At 35.0% G+C, this 17,034-nt stretch overlaps 1 protein-coding gene across 1 annotated transcript; it reads left to right on the plus strand.

Moving 5' to 3' along the window:
* The first annotated feature begins 390 nt into the window (after nt 1-390).
* Nucleotides 391-5,566, plus strand: LOC130465489 (uncharacterized). The gene is made up of 5 exons (XM_056834265.1): nt 391-969; nt 3,686-4,376; nt 4,461-5,002; nt 5,087-5,179; nt 5,268-5,566. Exons 1-5 carry the CDS (start codon nt 391-393, stop codon nt 5,328-5,330), a joined length of 1,968 nt encoding a protein of 655 aa, XP_056690243.1. The 3' UTR covers nt 5,331-5,566.
* The last annotated feature ends 11,468 nt before the right edge of the window (nt 5,567-17,034 follow it).

Here is a 17,034-nt window from a genome sequence, read left to right on the forward strand (position 1 = left end):
GGAACTAGTGCTGCAAGTGGTTATGTGAGTGAGTACGAGGATAGTGAGGATGATATACACACGCCCCCCGACAATGGTGACGAGGGTTTGGCTATCGGTAGGAGGAGAAGGCAAGCTATTTTAGTAGGTGAACACACTGATTTTTCTGTGTTCAAGTGGAAAGTGGGGCAAAGGTTTCCCAACAGGGCTGCTTTCAAAGAAGCTGTGGCTAAGTATGCTGTTTTACAGGGGAGAAATTTGTTCATACAGGCTAGCGATATACGTAGACAACAAAGATTAGGGGTGAAGTGTGTAAAAGGTTGTCCGTTCTACTTGTATGCATCTTGGGACTCTAGGAGAGCAATACTAGTTGTGAAGAGGGTAGAGGGTTAGCATACTTGTCATAGAAATATGAAAAAGAATCGACAGTTGAAGACAACTTGGGTTGCAAAACAGTTTCTCGAGGTGTTCAAGGCAAGACCTCATTGGCCGGCTAAGGAAATAATGGAGACCATAAGAAGGGCATTTAAGATTGTAGTTAAGAAGGAGTTCGCGTATAAGGTGAAGTACGCTGCACACGACTTGTTACATGGGTCGATGCACGAGCATTACAAGAAGGTTGGAGGGTATGTGGCAACACTGAAGAGTAGTAGTCCTGGTACTGTGGTGGAACTAGTGACTGATGTTAGTAAACAAGCATTTCTACCTGTTTTCCAGAGGTTTTATACCTGTTTTGAGGGGTTGCAGAAGGGCTGGAAGCAAGGTTGCAGAAAGGTGATAGTTGTTGATGCATGTTTCCTTAAAACTTTCTTGGGTGGGCAGTTGATGAGTGCAATAGGAAAAGATGGGAATGACCAGATGTACCCTATTTGTTGGGCAGTAGTAGAGGGGGAGAATAACCTGTCTTGGCAGTGGTTTTTTCTTCTTCTTCAGAGCTCCCTCGATCTAGGTGAAGGAGAGGGAATTGCCATTATCTCCGATGAGCACCAGGTTTGTTGCTTGCTGTTTTGTTCTGATATCTCAGTTTCTTGGTGTTTTGTTCTGATCTTTCTGCTGCTTGCTGTTCTGTTTTGTGTTGCTGATCTGATTTTTGTTGCTGCTGGCTGTTCTGTGTTGTGTTGCTGATCTGATTGTGTTGATGTGCTTGATGTTCTGTTTTGTGTTGCTGATCTGATTGTGTTGTTGTGCTTGTTGTTCTGTTTTGTGTTTGTGGTCTATAATCTGATTTTTTTTTTGACTTTTCAATGTAATAGTGCCTGTTACACTTGCAGAAGTACTAAGTGAAGTATGTTCAATTATTCCTAGCACACATCGACTTAACATGCCTAAATTTGCCTAACTTTGCCTAAATCGACTTAAGTTGCCTAAATTTGCCTACCTTTGCCTAAATCGACTCAAGTTGCCTAAATTTGCCTAACTTTGCCTAAAATCGACTTAACATGCCTAAATTTGCCTAAATCGACTTAAGTTGCCTAAATTTGCCTAACTTTGCCTAAATCGACTCAAGTTGCCTAAATTTGCCTAACTTTGCCTAAATCGACTCAAGTTGCCTAAATTTGCCTAAGTTTGCCTAAAATCGACTTAAGTTGCCTAAATTTGCCTAACTTTGCCTAAAATAGACTCAAGTCGCCTAAATTTGCCTAACTTTGCCAAAATCGACTCAAGTTGCCTAAATTTGCCTAACTTTGCCAAAATCGACTTAAGTTGACCTTATTTGACCTAAATCGACCTAATTTGACCTCACTTGCCTGAATTGACTTAAGTTGACCTTATTTTGACCTTATTTGACCTAAATCAACTAAATTTGCCTAACTTTGCCTAGATCGACTTAAGTTGCCTAAATTTTCCTAACTTTGCCTAAATCGACTCAAGTTGCCTAAATTTGCCTAACTTTGCCTAAATCGACTCAAGTTGCCTAAATTTTCCTAACTTTGCCTAAAATCGACTTAAGTTGCCTAAATTTGCCTAACTTTGCCTAAAATAGACTCAAGTCGCCTAAATTTGCCTAACTTTGCCTAAATCGACTCAAGTTGCCTAAATTTGCCTAACTTTGCCAAAATCGACTTAAGTTGACCTTATTTGACCTAAATAGACCTAATTTGACCTCACTTGCCTGAATTGACTTAAGTTGACCTTGTTTTGACCTTATTTGACCTAAATCAACTAAATTTGCCTAACTTTGCCTAAATCGACTTAAGTTGCCTAAATTTGCCTAACTTTGCCTAACTTTGCCTAAATCGACTCAAGTTGCCTAAATTTGCCTAACTTTGCCTAAAATCGACTTAACATGCCTAAATTTGCCTAACTTTGCCTAAATCGACTTAAGTTGCCTAAATTTGCCTAACTTTGCCTAAATCGACTCAAGTTGCCTAAATTTTCCTAACTTTGCCTAAAATCGACTTAAGTTGCCTAAATCGACCTAACTTTGCCTAAAATAGACTCAAGTCGCCTAAATTTGCCCAACTTTGCCTAAATCGACTTAAGTTGCCTAAATTTGCCTAACTTTGCCTAAATCGACTCAAGTTGCCTAAATTTGCCTAACTTTGCCTAAAATCGACTTAAGTTGCCTAAATCGACCTAATTTGACCTCACTTGGCTGAGTAATCTGATCTGATCAGAATTATGGTAATGATGCTTGCTGTTTTGTTCTATTTTGATCTGCTGCATGTTGTTCTTTTTTGATCTGTTGCTTGCTGTTCTTTTCTGATCTGTTCTGTTGCTGTTCTCTGATCTGTTCTGTTGCTGTTCTCTGATCTGATCTATTGTTGTTCTCTGATCTGTTCTGCTGCAAGTTTTCTGATCTACTCTGGTGTGTTGTTGTTCTGTTGCTGACTTGCTGGTGTGTTGATGTTGTCATTGTTGTGTTGCTGTTGTCATTGTTGTGTTGCTGTTGTGTTGCTTCTGGGACTGTAGGGCTGTGCTGTGTCTGATCTCACACAAGAACCCACTGCAGGCATGCATACGGCACTGCAGGGCTGTGTTTGATCTCACACAAGAACCCACTACAGGGTTGTGTCTGATCTCACACAAGAACCCACTGCACTAACTTTTCCTAAAATGACCTTAGTTGACTTAAATGCGTCTAAATGGACCTATTTTGACCTTAGTTGACTTTAGTTACCCTAAATGACCTTAGTTGACTTTATTTTACCTAAATGACCTAAGTTGACTTTATTTGACCTTAGTTGAACTAACTTGTCCTAAATTGACCTAAATTGAGATAAATTTGCCTAACTTCGGCTTCGTTGACCTAAATTGACCTAAGTCGACCTAACTTGACTAGATTTTCCTAACTTTTCCTATTTTGACCTTACTTGACCTAAATGGTTCAAAATGGACCTAACTTTTCCTATTTTGACCTTAGTTGACTTTATTTTACCTAGATGACCTAAGTTGACTTTATTTGACCTTAGTTGAACTAACCTGCCCTAAATCGACCTAACTTGAGATAAATTTGCCTAACTTGAGATAAATTTGCCTAAATCGACCTAAATGGTTCAAAATCGACCTAACTTGACTAGATGTTCCTAACTTTTCCTGTATTTCATTTGTTTCTTTTTACTGTTTTGCAGTAGGTTTCTGTCTTGGATTTGTTTTCTTTTTTCAGTTTTTTGTTATCTGTTTTGATTTTGTTTTATGCCTATAATATGTTTTCTGTTTTCTGTTTTGACATTTAATTCTTTTTACTATTTTATCTCTATCGTAGGCTATATTAAATGTTGTCGCGGCTGTTCTACCAAAAGCAGAGCACAGACATTGTGCGAGGCATATATTTGCTCATTGGCATAAGGCTTATAGAGGTGATGAAATGAAGCTTCTATTCTGGAAAATTGCAAAGGCGTACAACCTTGCTGACTACAATGATGCCATGGATGAACTAACACAGCTGAATGTGGATGCTGCCACTGCATTCAAGGGATACAAACCAGAGCTTTTTTGTCGAGCTTTCCTAGATACATCAATGAAAACAGACGCAATAACCTCCAACATAGCAGAGACATTCAATGGCTACATTATTCAAGCCAGAACCAAACATCTGATTTTCATGTTAGAAGACATCAGGAACAATTTGATGCAACGGTTAGTGTTGAAAAGACAACAAATGGAGAAGTCGACATCAGTCCTCTGCCCAAGAATCCAACAAAAGCTTGAAAAGGAAAAGACAAAGGCTGCAAACTGTGATGTTATACCCTCAACGGATACCTTGTTCAATGTCAATTACTATCTAGATCAGTTGGTGGTTGATTTGGAAGCTAGGACATGTTCGTGCAGAAAGTGGGACATGTTTGGAATTCCATGTTGTCATGCCATTGCGTGTATCTTTTTCCAGAACAAGGAAGCCAAAGAGTTTGTTGACCAATGCTACCGGAGAGAAGCATACTTAACTGCATATGCAGGTACAAGTCTTGTCTCAATAACTTTCTTTTTTTATTTCGTCCCCACAATTGTATATGCGTAACATTCTGTTTGTTTGTGTAAAGGTTCTATTCCACCTATTGACGGGGAGAGGTATTGGCCAAGAATTGAATATCACTTGGATCCCCCTCCCATCAAAATAGGCCCAGGCAGACCAAGGAGAAATAGGGTCAAGGATCCATTTGAGATCTCGAAGAAGCCTGGTCACCTATCAAGGACCGGGATGGAAATGACTTGTAGTGTGTGTAAAGTCAAGGGGCATAATAAAAGAAGGTGTCCTAACAGAAACACTACGGTTGTTGCAGAACCAGCCCCAAAAAGGCCTAGGGGTAGACCAAGGCATGATGGTCAACCCCCCCACTCTCGTGCTCCGTCTGTTACTGCCCCATCATCTACGGTTGCTCAAGCTACAACACCTACACCTAACACAACCACTTGTAGTGCTGCATCTTCTCGAAATACTCGAGCGAGTAATACTCATCAATCTTCTTCATGTCAACCTACGCAACTTGGTAGAGGTGGGAGGATGATTCTAGGTGGTAGGGGTTCTAGGGGTGGAAGTATTGGAAGGGGAAGGGGTAACACCGGAGGAAGGGGCAAAAACAAAGTAAGTTGGTGTTTCCATTTTCTACTGTTTTTGGTTGTTTGTTTGCAATTTTTTTAATTTTTTTTATTCCAACTCATCTAACAGGTACCTATTGGTGTTGGAATGTACGTTGCCTCTGATGGGACAGCAATGACAAGTGGAGGAAGAGGGAGAGGGAGAGGGAGGGGTAAACAGAAGGTACAACTCTTGTTAAGAGTTGCATTATTTGTTCTTTTGCTGATTTTGTTAAGTATTTTTACTTATTTTGTGTAATTTGGTGACACAGGCAACAACACCTATTGGAACACAGTCAAGCCAAGTTTCCAGTTGTCATCAACCAACTCAGTAGGACCTCTAACGATGTGCGAACCAAGGGCAAAATCTTTGTGCAGCATTAATTGCTAATTTAAAGTCAGCTATGGGCTTATTTTGTGTAGTTCATAAAACAACAATTAAGCTAGAATTAAGTTTGCATTTTGGTAGATATGCACACTAAAACAACAATTAATTAGGCTACTATTTTTGGCAGGTTTTGCCTTCTTATTTTGCGTAGTTCATAAGATATGTGTTGGAATTTAATGAATGAAATGAAATTGATTTTGATAACTAAATGTTAAAGTTAACCCCTCTGCGTTCATTTAAAGTCAAGTTGCACAATTCTCGTCAACTTAAGTCCACCTAATGTTCAATTAAAGTCAACTCTTGCTCATTTAAAGTCAACTCTTACTCATTTAAAGTCATTAAATTGCTAATTTGGTCATAACATTAGTATTGTTTGAAGTAAGACTATGCTCGTAATTTAGGGAAAATAATTAGGTGATTGAATTGAAAAACTCCGTAATTTGAAGTAACAAGCTTAATCGTTTTATTGATGGTTAAATTGCCAACATTAAACAACATACATGGAAATATTCCTACTGTTAACTACTTTAACCAAAATACAACAAGGGCAAATAAAACCCATGAAAAATACAGAGCCATGGTACAATTCCTTTCGCTTCTTGAACTCTTCATCATTTCAATACGCATTTGGCAAAGCTTGTTCTTCATTTCTTGTACATCTTCCTCCAGATTATCCTTTTTTGCCTGCAACTTTTTAATTTTTTCCTCCATCAACTTCTTCTCATACTCCATCTCAGCAACGGTAGTATTAGCTTCAAATATTTGAAGTTGAAAGTTGTCAAGTTCATTGTTATCGGGAATCCACCTGAAAAATTCACATTTCGTATTCTACAATACGATCACAACAACAATTTTAGTCAACTAAACATGAAAAATTCGCACTTCGTATTACAACAACAAATTTAATCAACAAACCATGATAAATTCACACTCCATATTTTCGTGACTTTGGGGAAAACAACCCAAATTCACACTTCACATTCACACATCATATTTTCGTGAAACCACCTGAAAAAAACCCTAAACCAACAAAACAAAAAATGCACATAATTCCTGAATTTGGGGAAAAAACCCCAAAATCATACTTCATATTTTCAAGCGACAAAAAGTTCACTTAAATCCTAACTAATTACGAAAAATATATCCTTGTTCACTAAATTAAAACCAATTGCAACGAACCAAAAACCCTAAATCATTCGTGAATTTGGGGAAAAAAGTACAAAAATTGCCAAGAATCACAGAATCTTACCGGCCATAAAGGACAACCATGAAACTTCATTCCAATGTTTGGCCCTCGCTTAACAGTCCGCACAACTGAGTAATTTCCGCACTCACGTAAAATTGTGGCACCATTCCTCCCCTTGAATTTGAAGAAGACCCAGATCCAACAATTGATTGGTTTAACCCAGTCATAGAAATTAAATGATGAACAGAGGAGAGTGGGTTTAAAAATTGAATGATGAACGATGAATTGCGATTGAATAAATTGAATGAGGTAGAGGATGAATGATGAACAGAGGAGAGAGGAACGAGATTGCAGAGAAACCAAAAAAAACGCATAGGAGAGAGAAGAGTATTAAAACAGAAAATTAAAAGGAGGAATAAAAGAAAACGAGGAAAAAAAATGTAACGGTTATAAAGCCACGTAAGGGTGGTAACCGGTTACATCAGGTCATTTATTTGTTAGGCTTAATAATAGTAGATGGGTCATAAAGGTTGGATTATTTAGAAATAATCCAAAGGTAGGCTTAATTAAAGAAAATCGGACAAAGATTGGATTAATAATGACAAATTTTCCTATTTTAAAAGTATTTTAAGCTTATTTTTATTTAAATTTGAAATAGTTACTATGTGTATTATTATGTTCTTTATATGTTCTTTTCTCTACTTTATACTATTATAGTGATAATATCATGTATCATAGTAACTACGTGTTTGAAATAGTTACTAACTTAATATGTGTTTTATTATGTTCTTTATACGTTCTTTATATGTTCTTTTTTCTAATCTATATTATTATTAATAAGTGTTACTATATTATGATGGCAATAACTATATGACTATAACAATAACTATGTCTGCGACTCAGCAAGTGTATGACCATCATTAATAGTAAGATGTTACTATATCATATATAATAGTAATTGTATGTTTTAAATAGTTACTATGTTATTTTTTCATATTTAAACTATAAATTATTAACATAGTTAATATAATATTTATTATTTCCAAGTATTCTTTTGATACACAATGTTCTGGTGGTACATTGTATAAATTAATAAAAGATTTTACACTATAACAGAAGGAAGCTGTTGAAGAAATTGGTTTTAGTGGCTTGCTATCTCTTCAATTAGTGAGAAAGAATACAAATATAAATCCAGCGATTTATTGTAGCTTGAAAAATGCCATAGAACAATTTTAGTATCACGGGAAGTCATCTACCACTGATTAACTTCTTCAGTTAACAATGTATTATTCCCATTTAATATATCAGGTGTTACCTGGATTGTTTACACCGCGAAGCTCGTAATCCCCGGTTAAACGTTAACGCGCCACACCATTAGTTGATGATGTGGCGCGCCACACACAAGACCAGCTGATTAGTTATATATTTGATGACATTAAAATCCTACGTGCCATAATGCTCTTCAAAAATCTCCCCTTTATCTATATATATTAGATTTCCAAAGTTTTTCTTATGAATAAAGAAACAAAATAAAATTATAATCTCCCCTTTATCTATATATATATATATATATATTAGATTTCCAAAGTTTTTCTTATGAATAAAGAAACAAAATAAAATTAAAATCTCCCCTTTATCTATATATATTAGATTTCCAAAGTTTTTCTTATGAATAAAGAAACGAAATAAAATTAAAATCTACCCTTTATCTATATATATTAGATTTCCAAAGTTTTTCTTATGAATAAAGAAACAAAATAAAATTAACTTATAAAACTACAAAGTATTTTTTAAATGTGGCAATATTCTTTAGGGTGAACTATTTCAATTATCTCTAGTTTATAAGGGAGTTTATGCGTCATTTTTGCAAATGACATTTTGTTAACCCTTATGGAGTAGAATAAAATACCTTGGGCAACTTCACAAATTAAAAGCGAAATAGTAATTATTTAATGCAAATTAGGAAAACCAAATAATACCAAGCATAAAATATTCCTCATAAACAACGTGACACCAAAAAAAGAAACAACAAATTAAATAAGTTTTTCAACAAACATAAAAGCAAGTAAAGAAATAAAAAATTATGGAAATTTGTCCCGTAATATCTCATTTTCTTTCAGGAAAACAATAATACCCAATACCCAATATTGAGCTTATGTCCAAAAAAAACCCAATAATATCCAATAAAAGTCAAAAGAAGTCAAAAGAAGACAAAACATTCACATAATGTTACAAATTTATTGTAATTGCCAAAATCTCTATTCCATATATGGTAAACTAAAATTACTCAAAAAACATTTTCCATTCGATTTACTGTAAAAGTAATAGGAATCTAAACAATTCTAAGAAAAAAGGGTAAATCAAACAACGAGTTCATCCCAAAAATGCCACCAGCATTTTTCTTAAAGTCGTGTTGATACATGTGAGTATATATATTGTTCTTCTGAATCCACACACAAATTAAGAAAATAAAAACAAAATTATATTACTGAGATTTATTATTTTCAACTATAAAAATCACACATTGGATTGCTATAGATCTTTTTAACATTTTCTTACCTTCTCGATCAGTCATTTGTGATGAAATCTTAGAATCAATACCTAGTATTTAAAAAACATAACCATCATCATTTCAATGACACATAAGCAACCCCATCATGAAGACACATGTCCAAACCTTATTAGTCTTTCTATTTACTTTTTGTTATAAAAAAAATAATGGTCATTCATTATTCCACTTTATTTCTATTAGTTTTCATGTAGAATACTACTAATCCCCATCTCTTTAATTTAGGATTTTTTGGTATTTACTACCTTAAAAATACACCACTTTTGTATTTACTACCTTATGAAATTTTTATTATAAATTACTACCTTAAAGTATGATTTTTTTGCAATCACTACCACTTTACGGTTTTCTCATTTTAAAATTGAGATATCTCATTCGTTTCTTAATCATTTTAAGTGATTCAAAGCCCATTCTTCTCGTTTATGTGTAACGATTCCATAGGGATCTTGCTTTTAACATTTTGTAAAAGGTTAAACATATTAAATATTATCTTTAAAACTTAAAAATATTTATGAATCACCAAACGAATTATTTTGAAATGTCGTTCTCAATTAAATCCTTATAGAAAAAGGAAAATAATGAACTTTTAATCACTTTAAACGGTTAAGAAACGAAAGAAATATCCCAGTTTTAAAATGAGAAAACTGTAAAGTGGTAGTAAATGAAAAAAAATTGGAACTTTAAGGTAGTAATTTAAAATAAAAATTTCATAAGGTAGTAAATACAAAAGTGGTGTATTTTTAAGGTAGTAAATACCAAAATTTCCTTTAATTTATTAGAATTATACTCCCTTTGTCCCATATTATACCCTCGTTGACTAAAGACACGGGTTTTATGGAAAATGGAATATAGTACACAAAAAATTGGAATATAATACATTGATCATTGATTTGTATGAGAATATATTACATAAAGAATTGAAATATAGTACATGAGGAAGTTTTGTTGGGTTTTCAATGCATATTAAATTAATATAGTACATGGGAAAATGGAAACGTTAATGGCCAAAAATAGAAACATGCATTACTATAATTTTGGGACGATCGAAATAGAAACAAAATTATAAATTGGGACGGAGGGAGTACCAAAAATTAGGATCAACACTCAACTTGATTATGCCTAATAACCGTCCCCTATTTTATATTCCCCATTCTTCAACTTCCCATTAACTCTCCAACCTTAATTATTTTCAATGTCAATTTAATTCAATCCCCAAATCTTCTACCCTTCTCCTGTAGCATTCATTCAAAAGTTAACCTCCCACTAATACACTTTTTGACTGGTCCGTTTTAAAACGATAGGAGATTATAGTGTGTTTTAATTCAACATTTCAATTGTTTATTTTCATGCATTCAATTCAAGTTGTAGTAGCACCCCCCCCCCCTCCCTCTTTAAGCACATTATTCTTGATTTTTCTTAATTCTGGGACGCTCGAAATAGAAATATGACTATAGAAATGAGACAGAGGGAGTACCAAAAATTATGATCGATACTCAACTTAATTATGCCTAAACAACCGTTGTTAGGTTATGATACATATGACAATTCATAAATCATGCGGAAAAACCATAAACCCAGGAAAACATATTATTTACACATAATCATTTAGCATAGATTAGATGCATACTCTTTGTTGCGTGCCTTCCCTAGCTGCGCCCGAACCGAACAAGAACAAGTCTTTAGGACTCCAAGTGTCGTCCCTCCGTAGATAGTCCACAGCACGTCCGGATCCGCCTTAAGATTGACCAACTAGAATCGCCCTTAAGGTACTATTATTTTCGGCACTTTATAGGCAAATGTGTGACTGAATTTTTCTCTCAAAAACTCATTTTGAATACTTTGAAACTTGTGTTATAAATTGTGAGCCCTAGCCTCATATTTATAGCGGTATGGAAAGGGAATCGAAATCCTATTCAGATACAAATTAATTAAACCTAGAATCCTACAAGAACTCTATTTTAATTAATTTATCAAATAGAATTAGGAATTTAATCATTAACCGAACTCTGCATGTTTTAGGAAACGTGCACGAACACAAACACTTGCACACACACGCACGGCAGCCACGATGGGCCCCATGCGTGCGCGCGAGCAGCAGCCCACTCAGCGCCCGCGCGCGCTGCGCGCCGCGCGTGCCGTGCGCGCTGTGCGCGCTGTGCGCGCTGTGCGCGCTGTGCGCGCTGCGCGCAGCCTGCTGGGCCTGGCCTTGCGCTGGGCCTGGCGTGGCTGTTTGTGCGGCGCGCTTGGCTTGCTGGGCGATGGTCTGGCTTCGTGCTGGGCCTCGTCCGGCAGGCCTCGTCCGATGCTTATTCGTACGATGCGCTTCCGATTAAATTTTCCGATTCCGGAATTCATTTCCGATACGAACAATATTTAATATTTCCGATTCCGGAATTAATTTCCGTTTCGAACAAATATTTAATATTTCCGTTTCCGGAATTATTTTCTGATTCCGGTAATATTTCCGATTCTGACAATATTTCCGTTTCCGGCAATATTTCCGATTCTGGCAATATTTCCATTTCCGATAATATTTTCCGATACGTACCATGTTTCCTTTTCCGGCAACATCTACGACTTGGATAATATTTATATTTCCGATACGATCCATATTTCCGTTTCCGGCAATATCATCGTTTCCGGAGTATTCATTTCTTGCCTGTGACGATCTTAGCTCCCACTGAAACCAAGATCCGTCGGTTCCGAATATTCATAGATGGAGTATTTAATGCCATTAAATACTTGATCCGTTTACGTACTATTTGTGTGACCCTACGGGTTCAGTCAAGAGTAAGCTGTGGATTAATATCATTAATTCCACTTGAACTGAAGCGGCCTCTAGCTAGGCATTCAGCTCACTTGATCTCACTGAATTATTAACTTGTTAATTAATACTGAACCGCATTTATTAGACTTATCATAGAATGCATACTTGGACCAAGGGCATTATTTCCTTCAGTCTCCCACTTGTCCTTAGGGACAAGTGTGCATTTCCTAATTCCTTGGTCACTCGATGCTTGCTCTTGAACATAAGGTAAGAGTTGTCATCCTTATTATGTCCAGAGGTGTTCCTCGGTTTCAGAGTTCAACTGATCAAATAAACAGATAATCATAGCCTATGATTCATCCGAGCACGGCCATGCATTTCACAGTTTCTAGCTCTCCGAGTGGCCTTGTACAACTTTTAAGCATCTCATCCCGATTTATGGGAGGACAATCCCAATCTTGCGATCTTGAGATTAGACTTCGTTTGATAGGTGATTACCTGAGCGTTGCCTTTATAGCCTCCTTTTACGGTGCGACGGTTGGTCAACGTCAAAGCAACCAGTTCTCAAACAAGTAATCTTCAAATCACTCAGGTATTGAGGATTTAGTGTCTAATAATTTAATGAAATTTACTTATGACAGACTTTCATCTCTTACAATAAAGTTTCATAGGTCTCGTCCGATACTAGTCTTCCCAAAGTAAGTATCTATGCAAATGATTATGACATTGCCATGTCCACATAGTTCAAGAAACAGAACTACTAGTCATCTTGCATTCTAATCGTCTAACGTTTTCTATGCGTCCAATTTTATAGAAAACTCCGATTAGGGACCATTTTCAACCTTTGACATTCAAGTTCACTTGATAGACATTTCTTAGTCACAGGACTGGTCCTGACAGTCTATCTTGAATATATCGTCAAATTTGAAGGGACTCATCATTTAATACTAAACCAAGATTAAATGGAATATGAAAATACATTTCATATATGATAAATGTTCAACCCCAATGTTTTACAACCATGGGCCTCAAACCCATCTTCTAAAACAATTCATGGAATTCAAAGCTATGCTTGATTTCCAGTGCTACAACGTGAGTGTTGCTTCTCACTTGTTGCATAGGTTTAGTTATCATGCTTTGCCAATCTTAATATCCTTTTCATCGAATGTTCTTCGAGATATGATGATAAGATCTTTTCGAGTTTGTTTATTATGTGATCTAGTCTTTCTTACTTCGATGGTGGTTTTACTCATTTTTCAATGAAGAACCATCAAGTTAGCAGACGTTTTTCTTGCTTCAAGAGTGGTTCCACGCATTTTTCAATGAAGAACCATCAAGCCAGCAGATAGGTGATCTACCCAAGTTCAGTGAAGAACTTTAAACAACCCTGTTTTATTGCTTCTTAGGCAATAATTACTTTTACTTCAACTGTATAGGTTGCTAGTGATGCTTTGTTTGGATTTACCTATCCAAGCAGTTCATAGATATGTGGAAGACTCTCCAACTATATCTTAGAACATAGAAATTAATATTTTAATTTCCCACGCAACAACTCATGGTCTCCAATCCATGTTGCCATTTCAAAACACGATGCTCTATAGCTCGTCCTTATCAATGGTTAACTCCAAAGGGTCTTGCTTGATCCTTTGCCAGTGTTTATGCGTGTAGCATCAATATTTAGCGTATCTTTATTTCCTTGAATCAAGAACTATTCCTATGTACCTTTTCAAGTACCATAAGTATTCTTGATCTCAATCTAGTTGATCTTCACTTAGATCAATAGAGATTGGTATATGTTCGTCATGCCTAAAGTCATACGATACGTTTTTGGCGATCCTCATATTATATCATACATGATAAATTCTTTTGCAGAATAATTCCCAATTGAATTCTATTCATGTAACTTTAGCTCATTCAATTTTAGTAGATACTGAATCCAGCTAAATTCTTTGACATATAATATAGGTTAAGAATCTCATTTAGACTCTTTGATGTTTAACTTAGTAAATGCTTATACATAGTTCAAACATTCTTTACTTAGATTTATTCACATGGGTCGAATATCTCCAATGGAGACTTTCGTGTTTGATTTAGTAAATGCCATTACTTAATCTAAAACAATATTATAAGATCTTTGTAAATAGATCTTAATACCCAATATGTACTAAGTTTCGCCATGGTCCATCATTGATGAATAATTTCAAATCTAAGTCATTAGCATTTGAATGTTATTTCACAATAGAGAGATATGTGTGTGATACACATAGGACCAAATAAGTTTTTATGTACTCCCACTAAACTTCTTATACATCTATAAGAATCATGTATATTTTATGAAACTAAAATGCTTATTAGCTTCACTTAAAATACAGTTCCAATTCCCAATTGCTTGCTTAAATCTGTACTTAGATTTTATAAGCTAGCTTTCCTTTTCAAGCATTTATTTGGATCCACAAATCCTATGACATGCCATGTACATAGTTTATTCCAACATTTGATTGAGGAATACTTTTGTCATCCAATTGCCATATTTACCAATATGCAATCATTGCTTGAATTATAGACTTGAAGCATTACGATTTTGCATGAGGTTTCAACACAATCCACATCGTGAATTTGCTTGTAACTTTTAGCAACTAATCTAGCTTTGTGTGTGAACACAATTCATGTTTGATGGTTTTTATCCTTAAAACAAACTTGCAACCAATAGGTGTGAAACTATTCTTGCAAATCAACAAAATTTCAATTTTGTCATCAAAACATTGAGTATGTTTTATGGCCTCTAACCATTTAAAAACATTTGAGTCTATATATGGCCTCTAACCATTTTAGGGAATCTGGGTTTCGTCATAGCTTTCTTACAAGTCACAAACTCATTAATCTACATGATAATAGTTTGACTGCAAGTTGTAGGTTTCTTCACTATTTAATAGAAGAATCTCATAGTTTCATTGACCTGATCTCTATGTTTCTTCACTATCTAATAGATGAATCTCATAGTTTCAGTGACTTGAATTCTATGCCTACTTGGGTATAGAACATCAAACAATAGAATATCAATAGCCACTTGAAAGTCCTTTGAATATTCTGTTCTCCTTGAAGCACTTGTAAAGTCTTCTAAGAGATGTCTATTCTTTAAAGCCACTTCTAAAATCCTTAAAGAATAAGTTCGGATTTTCTGAAGCACTTCGAAAAGCCTCTGGAATGTCCGTTTATGTTTGTTGTTCGTCTCGAAGACTTTCGAGGTCTATTTTCTCCCACTTGTCATTTTGGAAACGAATCTCCAAAAGGACATTATTTCGAGCAAACAAACATTATGTTCTCAAAAATTCGTGGTAGAAACAATACCCTTGTGTCTCATTTGAATAAATCACAATGAAACATATATCTATACTTGGGCCTTAGTTTGTCGAATGACAAACACTAAGCTCCCACTGAGTTTTGCAACTCTCTAGATATATTTTATGAAAAGTTATTCTGAAATTACTTTTCAATAGCTTTGACGAATTTGGTTTAGTTTGGTGGTAGTTGAGCATTTTGTTTTAGAAATTATAGGAAAATTCTTTATGATTCATCATTAATCGAATCAAGTACTAATTGACTTCGATTATTCCAACTAAGATATGCCATATCTTATGGAGTTAGATTGTGAAATTACAACACACAATCATTGATGATCATATTTGGTCTCAAGTAATCATTAACATGATCTAACCTAGATCTTTATGATTTCTTACCAAGTGGATTTTATACTTCTGAATCTTTGAACTAGCCAAACAGATTCAACTTATATCACATTTGAGTAAATAAACCTATATTCACTCAAATCCATGTGAAATAATAAAGTCATAAAATCTTTCTTTAGCTTTGAACTTCATTGTCTAGGCGTTCTAACAATAGTTCATATCTTTTGTTACTTTCAACAAGTAAGACTAGTTGTCTTGAATGATCTAGAAATCAATCAACTTTCAAAATTCCATCAAAATAGAATTTTTGAATGTTAACTTATTGATATGGTCTAAGCAACAATGCCAAAGATTCGTGGAACTCAAATCAAGGGGTTGATTTGAACCTAGTAAAGTTCTTTAAAGAGTTGTTTGTTTTAATCAAGCATATTGACTCAACCTGTAATTGACCATTTCATTCAAATAAACAAACAAACATTGTTTTTGTTTTTCTTGAATGTGAGTCTTTCTGTTGTTTGAAGCAGAAATTTAGGTATGCTGATTATGGAACAAAATAGCCATTAAGTTCCAGCCTTTGAAAGGACTTAAAACAAACTAGATGACCCTACAACTAATGTAGCATTGCCATGCTTCATTTCCCACTTGTAGGTCATTAGTGTATCCTAGCTTCCATTGTTTGAGTTATTACCGAAGTAAGAACCTCAAGCGGTATATGATACCAAGGAAGTTTGATTGCTAGGTCACTCCTCTTTAAACATAAACTTATAGGTAGAAACGGAATCGTAAATTCCTTTCATATGTTCCTTTGTTTTCCTATTTCTTGTACCCTTTCTTATAGTCTTAAGAATTGAATTCTTTAGTGTTGACTTTTATACTTTGTTAGACATGTCCAATGTCACCAACAAGGTTCTTTACCATTTTGATTTATGTTGAATATTTTGTTTCAACTAGATGATCTTACCAGAAGCTTCTAAAGTTCTCTAAGCATCGATCTATTCGAATGTCTAGGGACTAGACTCATTCGAGAATTAAATGGACAAAGATATTAGGTTGTTAACCATTGGTAAAGCTGAGCGTATTAAACTCAATGCTTTATGATCTCAAAACTACAGTGTATTTTGAATTCACAAGCACCAATTGGTTTGCTATTCAATTTTGATATTCGAAAACAACCATAAAAGTCGATATAAGAAACGTACATTTTAGATTGCTCACTTTCTCTCTTTTCCGTGAATCGTTCTTGGATTCACTACCAATCGAGGAAATTTACTGTTACCTTTCTAAAAGGATTTATTGCAGTGCAAGATATTTAATTATAAACAATAATTAAAACATACATTGAAGCATGCAAAGTCTAAACATTTATCATGAATAATAACTTGAAATTAAAGCAACCATGCAATTCAAACAAGTTATTAGCATTTTATTCGAATTATGTGTTCC

Source organism: Spinacia oleracea, chromosome 1, assembly GCF_020520425.1.
Source record: "Spinacia oleracea cultivar Varoflay chromosome 1, BTI_SOV_V1, whole genome shotgun sequence".
Lineage (NCBI taxonomy): Eukaryota > Viridiplantae > Streptophyta > Magnoliopsida > Caryophyllales > Amaranthaceae > Spinacia > Spinacia oleracea.

What these genes read in the sequence shown, in the direction of transcription:
- LOC130465489 (XM_056834265.1), top strand. Translation starts at nt 391, where the DNA reads ATGAAAAAGAATCGACAGTTGAAGACAACTTGGGTTGCAAAACAGTTT. An exon ending in ATACTTAACTGCATATGCAG is followed by an intron (nt 4,377 to 4,460) that starts GTACAAGTCTTG and finishes GTTTGTGTAAAG; the next exon opens with GTTCTATTCCACCTATTGAC. An exon ending in GAGGGAGGGGTAAACAGAAG is followed by an intron (nt 5,180 to 5,267) that starts GTACAACTCTTG and finishes TTGGTGACACAG; the next exon opens with GCAACAACACCTATTGGAAC.